This window comes from Cucumis sativus, chromosome 3 (genome assembly GCF_000004075.3).
Source record: "Cucumis sativus cultivar 9930 chromosome 3, Cucumber_9930_V3, whole genome shotgun sequence".
In the NCBI taxonomy this organism is placed as follows: Eukaryota; Viridiplantae; Streptophyta; class Magnoliopsida; order Cucurbitales; family Cucurbitaceae; genus Cucumis; species Cucumis sativus.
In genome coordinates, this window is record NC_026657.2 from 10902565 (window position 1) to 10917010 (window position 14446).

Genomic DNA, 14446 nt, shown 5'->3' on the forward strand with positions numbered 1-14446 from the left:
TGTTAGTCACACACATTATATCCCTTTTTTTGGAAGATTTTTTAACAATAGGGGATAATAGACTCAAAAAGATGTATATCAGATTGGCCAACATCTCCCAGAAAATTGAGATTAGGTATAGCTTCGTTAATGGAAATATGATTATTATTAAAAAAGGATTGAGATATTTTACTTACTCACATCTTTCTTTACTTTGGTAGAGATGGAAAACTGTTCTTACGAAAGGGAAGAGAAAGAGTGCTGATTGAAAGGCTTTTTCTTTTGTTAGTGTTAGGATTGTTCAATTTTATTATTTTTATACCTCACCATTTAAATGTTTGATTTTATCATTAATTACTCTTGAAAATATAATATATTTCTATGCAGTGAAAATTAGAGAGGATCGTTGGTTCAATTTGGTTGGTTTTGGAGTCTACCAAGAACAAAACAATCGGTTTTACAAAAAAACCAATAGATTGGTTTATTATTGGTTTGGTTTTCGGTTTTTAATACTTCCTCTTTTTTCTTTTGATTTTTTATTCTTACATTCTGATTTTTTTTTTAGTACTTTTCTAAATAAAGAATAGGTGCGTAACATAATAGTTAGTCTTTTTTTTTTCTTTATAAACAACAAATATACATGTACCATAACAATTATAATACAAAAAGATACCAAGTGAAGAATTTGTTTTTAGAGATATATATATATCTATACCATTTGGTTTTCATTGGTTTTTTCAACCAAAATTTGATTTGAACCAATAATTTTTGTTTTTTCTATGGATACAAATCAAGAGATCCAATTTGATATTAAAAAACAAAACCAAACAATTGGATCCGTTTGGATTGATTTGGTTTTTCGATTATTTGTATCACACCCAATAAAAATGTAATTAAATTAAAAATATCAATACAATTTGAAGAGTAATTGAATAAGTATTACGAAGAGTTTAGTATTAAAGATAAATGAAAGTGTTTAAAAAGAAATGGTTTACCCAAAACATTTTTATTAAAATCAATATAAAAAAGAAAAAGAAAAAGAAATATAATAAATAAAATTGGACAAATGGAGAGTTTGAAGGCAATGGAATGGTAATGAAGTGGGGATGGGTAATGTAAAGTATAAATGAGGTTAATAAAGATATTAGGTGCCAAATGCCGCGTTAATACACTACATTGACTCTTGACTTCCTTGGTTGGATCCACGTTTTTATAGCCTCACTATTCATTAACCTTCTAATTAATTTCCCATAATTCAAATCATATCAAGTTTTTATAACCATATAAAATCCCCTCATGTGGGCCCATTAACCACATGCTATGTTTCTTCTACTTCTTTATTATTATTATTATCTGCTTTTTTTAAGATGTAAAAATGTTTTAGGAGTTAATATATATCACTCTATAATCTTTTTTAATTTAATAATTATTATGATAATCAAATTAAGTTAGCATAGTATTTTTTTTTTTTTGGGGGGGGGGGGGGGGGGGGGGTTATATTTTTAAGACTTTTAGAAAAGAAAAAATATAAGAAAAGAATAGTCCATTGATTAATGACGTAAAGGAAGAAATGATAACTAAAAAAAGAAAAGGAAAGAGAAAATAATGATAAAAATAATAAAAGTGGGTCCCAGTTCCTAATAGGAAAAATGGTTAAATAAAAAGGAGAAGAAAAAAAGAAAAAAAGAAAAAAAAGGAAAATTGTCCGAAGCGCTTTCTTTGTAAATCGCTTAATTGCTCTGTTTTCTCTTTAGGATCCCTTCTCTCTTCCACCGACTCCGAAAAACCCTCTTCTCTGTCGATTCCACCGTCACAGATCCAAATCTAAATCCCCAATTCCCAATTCCTCCATTGTTATTCCCTTTTTCTCATTTACATATTTTTCAAGGCTCTCTGCCCTCGCTGCACGAGGAGTTTCACAATCATGATTGAGCGCATTCTCGGACCCACCCGCTTCCGCCGCATCCAGCGTGCCTTCCGCCACAGCGCTGTCACCGTTCTATGTCTCTTCTTAACCGTCGTTGTCCTCCGTGGCACTGTCGGCGCTGGTAAGTTCGGTACTCCCGAGCAGGACTTCAACGAGATCCGTTCCCATTTCTCCTCTCGTGGCCGCCGAGTCGAGCCTCGCCGTGTTCTTGAAGAGGCTCAGCCGGAGACTACCAACAAGCCGGCGGAGCAGTCCAATAATTATGCTACATTCGATATTTCGAAGATTTTGGTGGATGAAGGTGAGGATGAGAAGCCCGATCCGAATAAACCCTTTAGTCTTGGCCCTAAAATTTCTGATTGGGATCAACAGCGAGGTGAATGGTTGAAGAACAACCCTGATTTTCCTAATTTCATTCGACCTAATAAGCCTAGAGTTCTTTTGGTTACTGGATCCTCCCCAAAGCCTTGTGAGAATCCTGTCGGTGATCATTACCTTTTGAAATCGATTAAGAACAAGATCGATTACTGTAGGCTTCATGGGATTGAGATTTTTTACAATTTCGCGCTTCTTGATGCTGAAATGGCGGGTTTCTGGGCTAAGCTTCCATTGATTAGGAAGCTCTTGTTGTCACATCCGGAGATTGAGTTCTTATGGTGGATGGATAGTGATGCTATGTTCACTGATATGGCTTTTGAGGTTCCATGGGAAAGGTATAAGGATCATAACTTTGTGATGCACGGATGGAATGAAATGGTCTATGATCAGAAGAATTGGATTGGGTTGAATACTGGAAGTTTTCTTCTAAGGAATTGCCAATGGTCACTCGACATTCTCGATGCTTGGGCGCCGATGGGGCCAAAAGGGAAGGTTAGAGAGGAAGCTGGGAAGATCTTGACCAGAGAACTGAAGGACAGGCCCGTTTTCGAAGCTGATGATCAGTCAGCCATGGTGTATTTATTGGCAACACAAAGGGATCAATGGGGGGAGAAAGTATACCTTGAGAATGCCTACTATTTACACGGATATTGGGGCATTTTGGTTGATCGTTACGAGGAGATGATTGAGAATCACCATCCAGGTCTCGGTGATCATCGGTGGCCTCTCGTCACCCATTTCGTCGGGTGTAAACCATGCGGGAAATTTGGAGATTACCCAGTTGAAAGATGCTTGAAACAAATGGACAGAGCATTCAACTTCGGGGATAATCAAATTCTTCAAATCTATGGCTTTACACACAAGTCATTGGGTAGCAGGAGAGTGAAGCGAGTTCGAAACGATACGAGTAATCCATTGGAGGTGAAGGATGAACTTGGGTTGCTTCATCCAGCATTCAAAGCTATAAAGGTATCATCAACAACTTCTTGATAGCCATGGAAATAATGCTTGAAATTACAATGGTTGTTATAAATGCAATATAGAGTTGCCTTTTGGTGGGGTTGGGGATGTGTTGTTTCTTCTTTGAAAAGGTGTAATACAGTGTTCAAAATTGTATGGTTTATCAGTTACCCATAATATTGGAGATTTGTAAACTTTTCTTTTGGGGGGCTAAAAAAAAAACAAAACTGTGTTATTAATGTCTAAATTTCATTGATTTTTAGAAAATTTTCTTTCTTAGGTCAACACTTTGTAATGGAAAATCTAAGAGATTTATGAATGATAGGGAGAGTTCTGGAACAAATTTGTCTTATCAATATATTTCCTTGTCTTCTCAACCACCTTTTCTGGTAGCTTTCACTATTGATTGTGTTTTATATTATTGCTTCAAATTTCTGTTTTGGGAGTGGGATTTCTTTTTTTCTTTTTTTTCTCTTGCCCATCACTCACTTCATTTATATTGTAAAATTTTCAATTTTATTCATGAGTTTTGTAGTTATTACATATGAAATTTACAAGATTCAACTGGAAAGAAATTCAAAAATCACTTTAATGAAATGGCTAAATCCAAGCACATGAATATCCAAACATAGCCACCAAATCAAGTAGAGGGTAGACACTAAACTTGGTAATTTTTTTTATTTTATAACATCTATTTGTGTAATGAATGTTCATTACATTATCAAACATCTTTAATGATGAAAACAATAATAAAAAGAAATAGCTATGTTTTGTTAGTTACTTTAATGGTGGTAATAATTGCAATTGCCTATAATGTCAATGGTCATTAATATTATTAGACTCGTTGAAAAACTTGTAAGTTAGAAAACTGAAGCTGTGAATGATAAAAGAGAGATTAACGTATCATTTCCAGCTTAGTGATTAAATTTCATCGACATTCCTTCCTGAATTAAAGTTCATAGGTTGTATCAATTAAAAGTTTGAATTCTAAACTTTTATTTCTAAATTAGATCAACTATTAAAGTTATAAGGGATAGAACCAAATATTACAACTTTTCCCATATAGATAAGTAAGTCTTACATGGAGATATTTTTTTAAAATTTATATGAATACAATTATAAGTTTGAATTTATATGAAAATCAAAATTTATTTCACAAAATAATAATGATTCAAACGTTAGGCTAGTTAATCCTAGTAATGTATTCGTATTATATAAAATTCAGTTGAATTGTAATTGAGCAATAGAATTATTCTAACGTAAATAAAATATTTCATTTCGACATTCTAATATTAAATTCACCACAAAAAAGATCGAGGAGTTATTACAAATAAAATTAAAAACAATATATCATTTCGACGTCCTATGGTCTGTCAAACTTCCCAGCTATCTGAATGTGAACATTTGGTGTATTCGATGGCAAATCACAAGAGCTAAAGCTAAAGCTATGCTGTATGAATTGAGTCTGAGCCTACTAAAGAAAATGCACCATAATTTAATGTCATCAATACAATTTAATGGAAAATAATATACACCATTATTTCAAAGAAAAAAAAATGGAAACCAACCACCATTGTAACTTCTCATCTTTAGCAAGGGAGGGCAAATACCGGGTGAAAAGAATGGAACTTTTGTCAAAAATCAATAACCGTCATCAAGAGTCTCAGCTGACTGCTGCCATGGCTGGTTCTGGGTGGCCAGCAACGACATTGAAACAGCGCTTGCAGAGAGTTGGATGTTCTGGGAAAGACCCTACTCGTAGTGAAAAGTTCCAACATCTTTCACACTTTGAACCTTCAGCACGAGACACACCAATCCAGACTTTGTTGCCACCAATGAGGCACTCTCCGGTATATGGTACGTTCTCTATATGCTCAGTCTCTATGGACTGATGAACCTCAACCTGCATAAGCCATTTCCAAGAAAATGAGGACTATCAATTTGTAAGGTGATTATAAAAACTGGATGGGCGATACTAAAGGTACTCTTAATCTTTCAGCAAAATGACAATGGGATGGATCAACCACAAAGTCAGAAGCTGGGACAACATGATGTGGATTATAATACACGTTCTTCAACTCAAGGCAACGGAATAAAATACAACGAACCATTGCACTTAGAGCCAGCACCAAATTAGCTAAAGTTTATGCCTTTGGTAAAAGAAAAGGGCTATGAGGATACCTGAGATGTAATAAATATTCTTTGCAATGTGTCTGCATCATGGTTAGATTCACACATTTCACACAACTTAGAAGACAGACCATCTCCTGGGGCATGCAGATGGACTTTAGCCTCTAAGCTTGAACCAATCAACTTTCCAATTCGAGCAGCCTCCAGGACTTTATTCACCTCGGTTCTTAGCTGGTCAAAGTGCTAAAATGGTTAGCAACCTCCCAATCTGAGGTTCTATAAATTAGTTTAGTTCACAACTTCATATTCGTCGCCATACAGTTGCAATGAACCTTGTTTATAAATTTGTTATCAGAACCTATGTAATTGTAAAGAAATTAGATACCTCGAGAATATTTGCCCATAAATCAATTTCTTCTTCGGGAAGAGAAAGCCTAGTCTTGTTTAAACTTGGCCACCTTGATTCAAAGACAAATTTGGCAACAGAACCATCATCGTCTGTATGCTGGAACGGAAGATTCTGCCACACATCCTCGGCCAAATGAGGCAATATTGGAGCGATTATTCTTGCTATGGAAACTACATGCGCTGCTAGAACCGTCTGACAACTTCTCCTAGTAAAACTCGTGGATCCCCTGAAATTGTCGACAAAATATGAAATTTTCTTAAAGAAAAAAACCCCTTGCATGGGTACTAAATAAGATAAAAAGAGGTCCCTGTAATCAACATATAGCGCACTATGGAGCTACACTAAAATTTGATGGAAAACTATGGTTGGGCAAACAAACGTGCCATGACGCTCTTAACATCAATTGGTTTCCATGTACAAGATCAATAAACAGTCAACTTACGATGGCTTCACAAGGAAAGGATCAACATATAAAAAGTTTTAATCATCAGCTGGACAGTTGGCTTTTAAGATAAAAGAAAGCTTACCCAACATACAATCGATCTTTAGCAACATCGAAGTAGAAATTTGATAGATCAACAATTACAAACCGTTGAATGATCTGAAAATGTGAAAAGCCCCATGGTCAAATTTCCGCAAAATACACAAATTACCCAGGATTTGATCTTAGCCCTAAAAAGCAAAATAGATTTCAGAAGACCACAAAACTTTTACACCATTGGCATTGATAATGAAGCAATAAATCATAATTAAACTTTTTTTATTTACAAATATTTCGTTGAGTGACCTTCCCTACGTATAAGTCCAAAGAATATTGTTGACCATGCCATTAATGTCATTGATAAGCTGGAAGAGGCCTCAAATACATATCAAGCCTTTAGGAACCGTAGGCTGAATCTAAGCTTCCTTGGATGACAGTTCTCCAGGATCTTCTCAAGTATTATCGAGTGTAAGCCCAAACATGGGATAAGAATTCAAAATTTCCACGAAGTTACAGCAGATAGAAGGAGGTACAGCTTTATGAATAAATTGGTTTTTAAAGTTAATATAATCTGGCAACACTGTCGGTTTATTTCCAAAACATGGGCATTTGGGTTATTCTCACAACCCTTGCCACCAAATTATCGCTGATAATAATTAGAAGTCAATGAATAAAATAATAAGGCCATCAGAAAAAGGATCACCTGAAAGATCTTAAAGAATTGGTAGCTTTCGTAGCTTTCTCTGATGTTGTTAATGACATTTTCAAGCTGAAACAATGCATGCTGATCAATTTTTGGAAGATCCTGATATTGTACAGCATTTTCCTCCTGTCATCAGAAACGTGACTTTTATTACATAGAAAGAGCTGTTAGTCTAAATGATGGTTCCAGGAAAGGGAGAAAAAAACAACAAAGAATGCACCATAAGTCCTCTCTCTCCTACAAGGCATAAGCTAAGGAAAACATAAATTATTAGAATGAACTTACTGTCCAATCATGCAGATTTCCTAGAAGGAACCTTAATGTTCCCCGTAGTTTTCTATATATATCTGACATTTGACGGAGAACTTGAGAACCGATCATCACATCGCCTGTGTAATCCACACTGGAAACCCAAAGGCGCAGGACATCTGCTCCATAGCCAGGGGCTTCCTGCCAAATACGGACAATGACAAGGTAATCAAAGAATTTACTGTAGCCACTTTTAATGAGGAATAATACATGACAGTACAACATTTTGAACCTTTTGATTCTTTCCTCCTTCAATCACACCCTTAGGGTCAACTACATTACCCAAAGATTTGCTCATTTTCAGACCTTTCTCATCCAAAACAAATCCGTGAGTAACGACACTAGCATACGGAGCCTTCCCTGTTCCAAAGAATGTCCAAAATTTTGTATATTGAATTAGTTTCAAAATAGATTTGATTCTCTTATGCATAAATGTCGAAAGAAGTAAATTTTCACTGTATAACAATAATTGACCGGCCAACTTGTAAAGACTACAGAATTGTATAAAGATTAGAGAATATTCTCCCAGTTGGTTGATCATATTTATAACTTCAAATATGTTGTAGTATATCAAAAAAGATAATTTGATTTCAGGAATTTAGACAAGAATGAGAGGTAGAGGTACATCAAAATGTCTTGTCTGTTGCTTATAAACATCATTTAGATTGGAATCACATAATCATAATTGGTCACATTTCCCTCCATGAGAACAAGTTATATCAATGAAGGAAAGTGTACGTTTGCAACCTTATTTCTTAATTTTTCAGAGAAGAAATTTCTAATAACTTATACAAGAGTATAGAGCGGCATAGCATAACTTTTCCAAGGCAGAAAAAGAAAGGGCATTCCATAGTTTACACGATACCTTTTGTGGCAATGCATGTCAACAAAGAACTTTGGAACCAGCCACGATGCTGATCTGTACCTTCAAGGTACAAATCAGCAGGAAAACTAAACCCATCTCGTGTCCCTAATACTGCCGCCCAAGATGATCCTGAAATAAGGAGTAAAATTTTACAATATTATCTAATAACAAATTAACCGCACATGTATGGCTTTTGAGTAGAAAGATCTAACTAATAAGAACTGGAGTATTTTTTTCTTAAGTAGCTTAAAAATATGCCACTGACTAAAATCTTCACAAGCGACACTACTGTTAACCTTATATGTTCTTAGAGGCTGTTTGGGTTCTAAAGAACTATTTTAGCATAATTAAGTGAACCTAAGAATCCAAATCCAAGAAAGAAAAAACATATTAAGATAAAAATGATAATTGACAGTGACACTAGCACTACTACAAAACATGTCAGAAACATTTAAATTTGATAATTTCATCAATGGAGCACTATTATACCTGAATCAAACCATACATCCATTGTATCAGTCCCCTTTTCATAGTCAGATGCAATTTCTCGATATTTATCAGGAAGCAGAACGTCTACTGCCATATACCACCAAGCATCACTACCCTTTTTGGCTATTATTGCTGCCAAACAAATAATCAGAAGTATAAAACCTCATGAAAATATGTATTCGAGGATGTACCAATCCTCAATTATGTCTTGGTAGATTAAAGTGCGAGAGTAGGATCCAGAAACTGAGCTAGCAGTTTCGCATAAAACATCAAAATTTATGATGGGCAATGGCATTACAGTATTGGGCTGTTAGAAGTAAAAACAAAGTCTAAGAAGAAAATTGAGTCATAATAAGTTCTTATAGTTCTTACACTTGATGTGGTTTATGGTGTCATCATTCATAAGAGGTTCTTTTGTTTCCACATGATAAAAAACTGGTATTGGGACACCCCATGTCCTTTGCCGAGATATGCACCAATCAGAACGGCTTGAAGTCATTGCAGATATTCTATTTTCAGCCTGTACAGTAGTCCATTCTCACAAGGCATCAGTAAAACTAAATTTAAACTGAAGCCACATTCCTCTCTCTTTTTGTAACAAAAGTGGTGTAAATATTTTAATCAAGCACCAAGAGTATACGATAATGCAATTCTAATATGAATACCTGAGGAGGTATCCACTTTACTTCGCCAATAGCATCCACAGCAGCCTGGCGAAATCCCTCCACTGATGCAAACCATTGCTCAGTTGCCCTAAAAATAGTTGGTTTCTTCGTTCGCCAATCATATGGATATTTATGTTCTGTAAGAAGAGATGACATGTTGAAACCAAGTAATGATGGGAAACCCTGATAGGGATTAGAATCATCATATTTTCTCCATTTGGCAGGGGTGGCGGGGAGGGGAGGTGTGAATGACTTACCATACGATTCTTCCAAAATAAGTGAGAAGTGATCGTCCAAATATTTGACAACAGCAGTATTGCCATCCCCAAGAACATCAAGCCCGCTGAATTGACCAGCTTCTTCAGTGAACTTCCCATCATCATCTACAGGAGATATTATGGGGAGTCCATACTTCAAACCAGTCGCATAATCCTCCTGACCATGGCCAGGTGCCGTATGGACTAACCCAGTTCCTGTCTCAGTTGTAATGTAATCTCCTCCAATAACAACTTGGCACTCCTTCTTATCAATTGGGTGGATGTAGCTGAAGAAAACAATTGGTTTAATGCTTAGTTCACGGATTCACATCAAGTGACTTAGGTAAATTACTAAGAGATAGGCTTTGTAAAACAATATACTAAAATTTACCACATTTCTAGATTTCTTCTAACCGAATATGAAACCTACAAGTTTTTTTAGGAAGAAAAATCACTTGACAAGGAAGCTCTCATTTTCACTGTTCCTTCTCATTGTTTAGGGAAAGAAATAAAACCTGCAGTTTTCAAGTTCTGAACCCAACAATTTCTTCTTGACAACAAGCTTCACACCCCATTTTGCTTCCAAAGTTGGCACAAGATCTGATGCTACTACAAGGAAAGGCCTCTTTCCCTCCTTCAGAATATTACCAGGCCTTTTCTTTTTATTTCCAGTTAAAACAGAGACATCTTCAGAAGGTGCCAGCAATTCAATTATGGCATAGTGAAGCTTGGCATTGACAGCAACAGCTAATCACAAAACAGTGAGAAAAAGTTAAAATGCATATCAGCGTAAAGATAGATTGCTCAAGTTCTAAAAGAGAGTAACTTTTTGCTAAAAAAATGGTCGTCGAAAACCATGTAAGAGTCCAAATGAAGTAGGGTCATGTTATTCTAAGGGAATCAGGCAAGTTGAGCACAACCAAGCCTGATGCTTATAAGCGATTTTAAAAAAAAATCAAAAACATGTAAGATTCGAATGTATGGCTTGGAACCTTGGAGGCTTATAAACAAGAAAACATAATTTTTTTGCTTGCGATTAGGGCACCAAGAAAAACATTTAAGATTTTATTTCTTGCTCAAATGGATCAGACATCTTTATTGTTCACTTCTTATTTAGTAGTTGGTAGACCAACTGTTCCTCTTTCTATTTCAGTAAACCTTTCTCCATTTTCTAAAGGGATTGTATTTATCATCAGAAAAGAGTAAAAAAAAAAAATATTATTACTTGGAAACATACGGAAATAAATCTACAACCATATTGCTCCCATTGTAATAGAACAAAAGCTCACCAGCATTGGCTGGAATAGTCCAAGGAGTTGTAGTCCATATGGCCAAGCACAAGTCTGGGAGAAATTCTTGTAGCACACCGCCTGAAGATGGACCTTCCTTAACCAATCTAAAAATGGCGTATATGCTTCTTGAAGTATGCCCCTCAGGGTACTGAATGCAATTATCAAACAGGTAGGGCAGGAAAAAAAATGAAATAACCAAATTTGAGCAAATGACAGGAATCAGCATGAAAAATAGATTAGAATACAAAGTTTTTCATGGAAAATGATTATCCGTGTGATTTAATGTTTTAAAAGTCATAGGTTTCATAGAAAAATCATGCTAGATTTTTTTATTCTTTAAAAAAACCCTAAATGACTTGCTCTATGCACCCAAGAATAGACTAGGTGGGGGGTCACGAAACACTAAAAATATCTGTAATAAGTTTAACTAATTTGTTCGTGTTTTCATGCTTCAACAAATGATTTACCTCCAATTCAGCCTCTGCAAGAGCAGTTCGTGATGAAGGACTCCAGTGAACTGGCTTTCTCCCTCTAAATATATACCCTTGAATGGCCATTTGACCAAACACCTCAATCTAACATACAAAAAATACAAACACAAAACTGTTGAATTGAAATTTGCAACAAACTGCTTAAGGGAAGCACATAGAAAGTAGAACATGAGAATGCAAGCAATAGTTACCTGGGCAGCTTCATACTCTGGACTGAGAGTTAAATATGGATTGTTCCAATCTGCCCATACTCCATAGCGCTGCAAAAATTGAACAGCATAATTGGTGAAATTTAAAACAAGAATCGTGACATTTTCTATGAAGAGTAACTCCAACGGCATATTAAACCCAGTACATAGAAAACATCGGAGAAGAACTTGCTTGTACAGATATAATTTTGACATGAATTGAAATCATCATATACAGATTAATCACTTAAACGTGACAGAAGAAATCATTAGCATTGAAATAATAAAATTGAGGTGATGAGGAAATTTGCCTTAAATGATGCCATCTGAGCTTTCACCGTAGCTTTAGCAAACTTAGCAGCCTTATCTCTCAGCTTAATTGGGGTAAGATCTTTCCTGGCTTCTTTATCCAATGACTGCAGAACTGAATAACTCAAGATTACAGTTAAGTTTCTTTACCATGTTCCTAAAGACCTGAGACGTTGCTCCCTCAGCAAAAAGTTATCATGGAGGCTAACTAATGCAAAAGATACTTGCCTTTTAACTCAATTGGTAGGCCATGGCAGTCCCACCCAGGCACAAAACGAACTTTGTAGTTTTGAAGAAGCTATTAAGAGAAGAAAATAAAAGGAAAAGTAAATATTGGTTAGAAATTTTTTAAATGGAAAGCGAGTTTGTCTTCCAAAAACTAAGTAGCTGTTACAGGGGTAAGTAACCACGAGTTAAAATTAAATGCAAAAGTTCTGGCTGGAAACAAACTTCAAGTCGACAATACCCACACCTAAATTTCAGTTAGAGGTGTTGAAGATATTTACCAGGAACACAGACAGAATATGAACATATTCCCGCCTTTTTTTTTTTCTGGCATGTTGTCAGATTTAACAAAGTATGGCTAAGGATAATAATCAAACCTTGTAACGGTTAATTATATCCTTCAAAATCTTATTCAAAGCATGGCCCATGTGGAGATCTCCATTGGCATATGGGGGACCATCGTGAAGAATGAAGTTTTCCTGAGACCAGATAACGGTAAATAAGTTCTTATGAATGGAACAGAGAGAAGGAAAGATATCCCGAGTAGACTACAAAACATACTCCAGTATTTCTCTCGACAACTCGATTGAATACTTGATGGTCATCCCATATCTTCTGAATTTCAGGCTCCCTAACCAAGGAATTAGCCCTCATCCCAAATGCAGTCTTTGGCAGATCAACGGTATGTTTGTATTTTCCATCACCTTCATTTGTCTCTAAACAAACTCAAGCAATCCAAGCAATCAGAAACTTTATTTTTTAAAAAAATAACACAAAAACTCATTCATAAAATCGTGTAATTTATTAAAAACACAAGCTTAGGTTTGAAGGGAAATGTACTACATAATTGCCAAGTCTATGCACCTTTAGATGCTTTCTTTGCTGCCATGATGGGCCCTCTAGACCTCCTCTTTGAGGAAGGTGGGAATTCATCATTTAAATAGGTAGAGTAACGTGTGACGGTCAAGAAAGTAAATACTTTCGCGGACGAGCTTCCTCTAAAACGAAATGAAGAAATATAACTTCTCCTAAGTGTTGAAGAAATTCTTTGTGATAATACCTGGAAATATGAAACATGAGTACATTGACATAAAGCACCAGCAATTCACATTCAGGAATAAAAGACAGATGAGTTGATCCACGAGGGTAAACACCATTTCCATAACTGAACAGCTAGAAGTACCTCGTCAAAGAAATTTTTATTTTTTTCTTTTATTTCCGACCAAAAAGAAAAACTTCATCAGCATATCAAAATTGAATGTTCTTCAATACCGAGACACCGAAAAAGTGTACAGAATCAAATGTCATTCCATATCAAAATTGAATCGTAATCAACAATGAAACGTGATATTATAATAAACCAATAAAAAGGACCAATGTTTCAAATACAAAAACACGCATTCCGAACAATTTCCAATGCAAACGCACTGAACAAACATAAGCAATTTAACCACTACACTGTCTGCGAACTCAACAAGAGGGATATGAAGTACTGAAATGACTCCATTAGAAATCCTTTCACTAAAAAAAAACTAGAAAACAACAAACATGGATAGAAATAAAGAAGGAATCATTCTTGAAAAGTAGAGTGCTTGGTAATTCAAGGAGAGAGATAGAGAGGGGAAGAGAGAAACTGTACTGTATAAGAAGGGGTTTGAATGAAAGGTTTGGTGGCTTCTTTGCACTTGAATGCGGAAGAGCCAGCGGCAAAGGAAGCATAGAGCGGCATATTGGCTTCCATTCATTTGCAGAGCATCTTCATCCTCGGAGGGAGGCGATAGGAAGTATGAGAGAGGAAACTGTTGGGTTTTTGTAAAAATGACGCGTTCTTATTCTTTTGAAAACTAATCTTCAACTCTTTTGAGAAGTAACGCAAGACAATATTAAATTTACATTATTATTATTATTGTTGTTATTAGTTGCAAATTTTCGGTTGTGAAAATGATTTCACTCTTTAACTTTTGAAAATGTTAAATTTCATTCCAAATTGAACTTTCAAACTTAAGTAAATGTATAAATGGTAATTTATGTATAAGTTTGTGAGTTCAATTTTTATTTTTATGGTAATTGTAATTTTAGTTATAATTGATGAGTGATTTTTTCAATTTAATTGTGCAAGTGACTATGCTTTTTTAGTAAAAAAGTAAAGATTATAATTAATAACAATATTAAGATTTAAATCAATTATTCAATTATCTTAAAATGGTTGAAAATATTTACAATTTCAAAGGTTATTACACATTAATAGTCTTCTATAAGTATGTATTCATACAATCTAAAATTTCACTACATATCTTGGTTTATTATACAGTATTTGAAAATGCCTCATTCAAATTAATAAATTAATTATCCCTTTAATTATTCAACAGCTTGATATATGGATGAGATC

At 35.1% G+C, this 14446-nt stretch overlaps 2 protein-coding genes across 2 annotated transcripts; one reads left to right on the forward strand and one right to left on the reverse strand.

Annotated features, from left to right (window-relative positions):
- Nucleotides 1-1658: 1658 nt before the first annotated feature.
- On the forward strand, nt 1659-3624 carry LOC101203121 (xyloglucan 6-xylosyltransferase 2). The gene has a single exon (XM_004134160.3). It carries the CDS (start codon nt 1904-1906, stop codon nt 3272-3274), a length of 1371 nt encoding a protein of 456 aa, XP_004134208.1. The 5' UTR covers nt 1659-1903; the 3' UTR covers nt 3275-3624.
- Nucleotides 3625-4499: 875 nt separating this feature from the next.
- On the reverse strand, nt 4500-13872 carry LOC101211723 (isoleucine--tRNA ligase, chloroplastic/mitochondrial). Its single transcript, XM_011652754.2, has 22 exons — nt 13697-13872; nt 12922-13117; nt 12619-12773; nt 12435-12536; nt 12061-12130; nt 11835-11947; nt 11527-11595; nt 11312-11419; nt 10842-10992; nt 10068-10299; nt 9553-9839; nt 9296-9432; nt 9003-9150; nt 8631-8762; nt 8142-8270; nt 7509-7636; nt 7253-7417; nt 6968-7093; nt 6311-6384; nt 5760-6009; nt 5426-5605; nt 4500-5147 (listed from the first exon to the last, which is right to left on the reverse strand). Exons 1-22 carry the CDS (start codon nt 13796-13798, stop codon nt 4908-4910), a joined length of 3294 nt encoding a protein of 1097 aa, XP_011651056.2. The 5' UTR covers nt 13799-13872; the 3' UTR covers nt 4500-4907.
- Nucleotides 13873-14446: the final 574 nt, after the last annotated feature.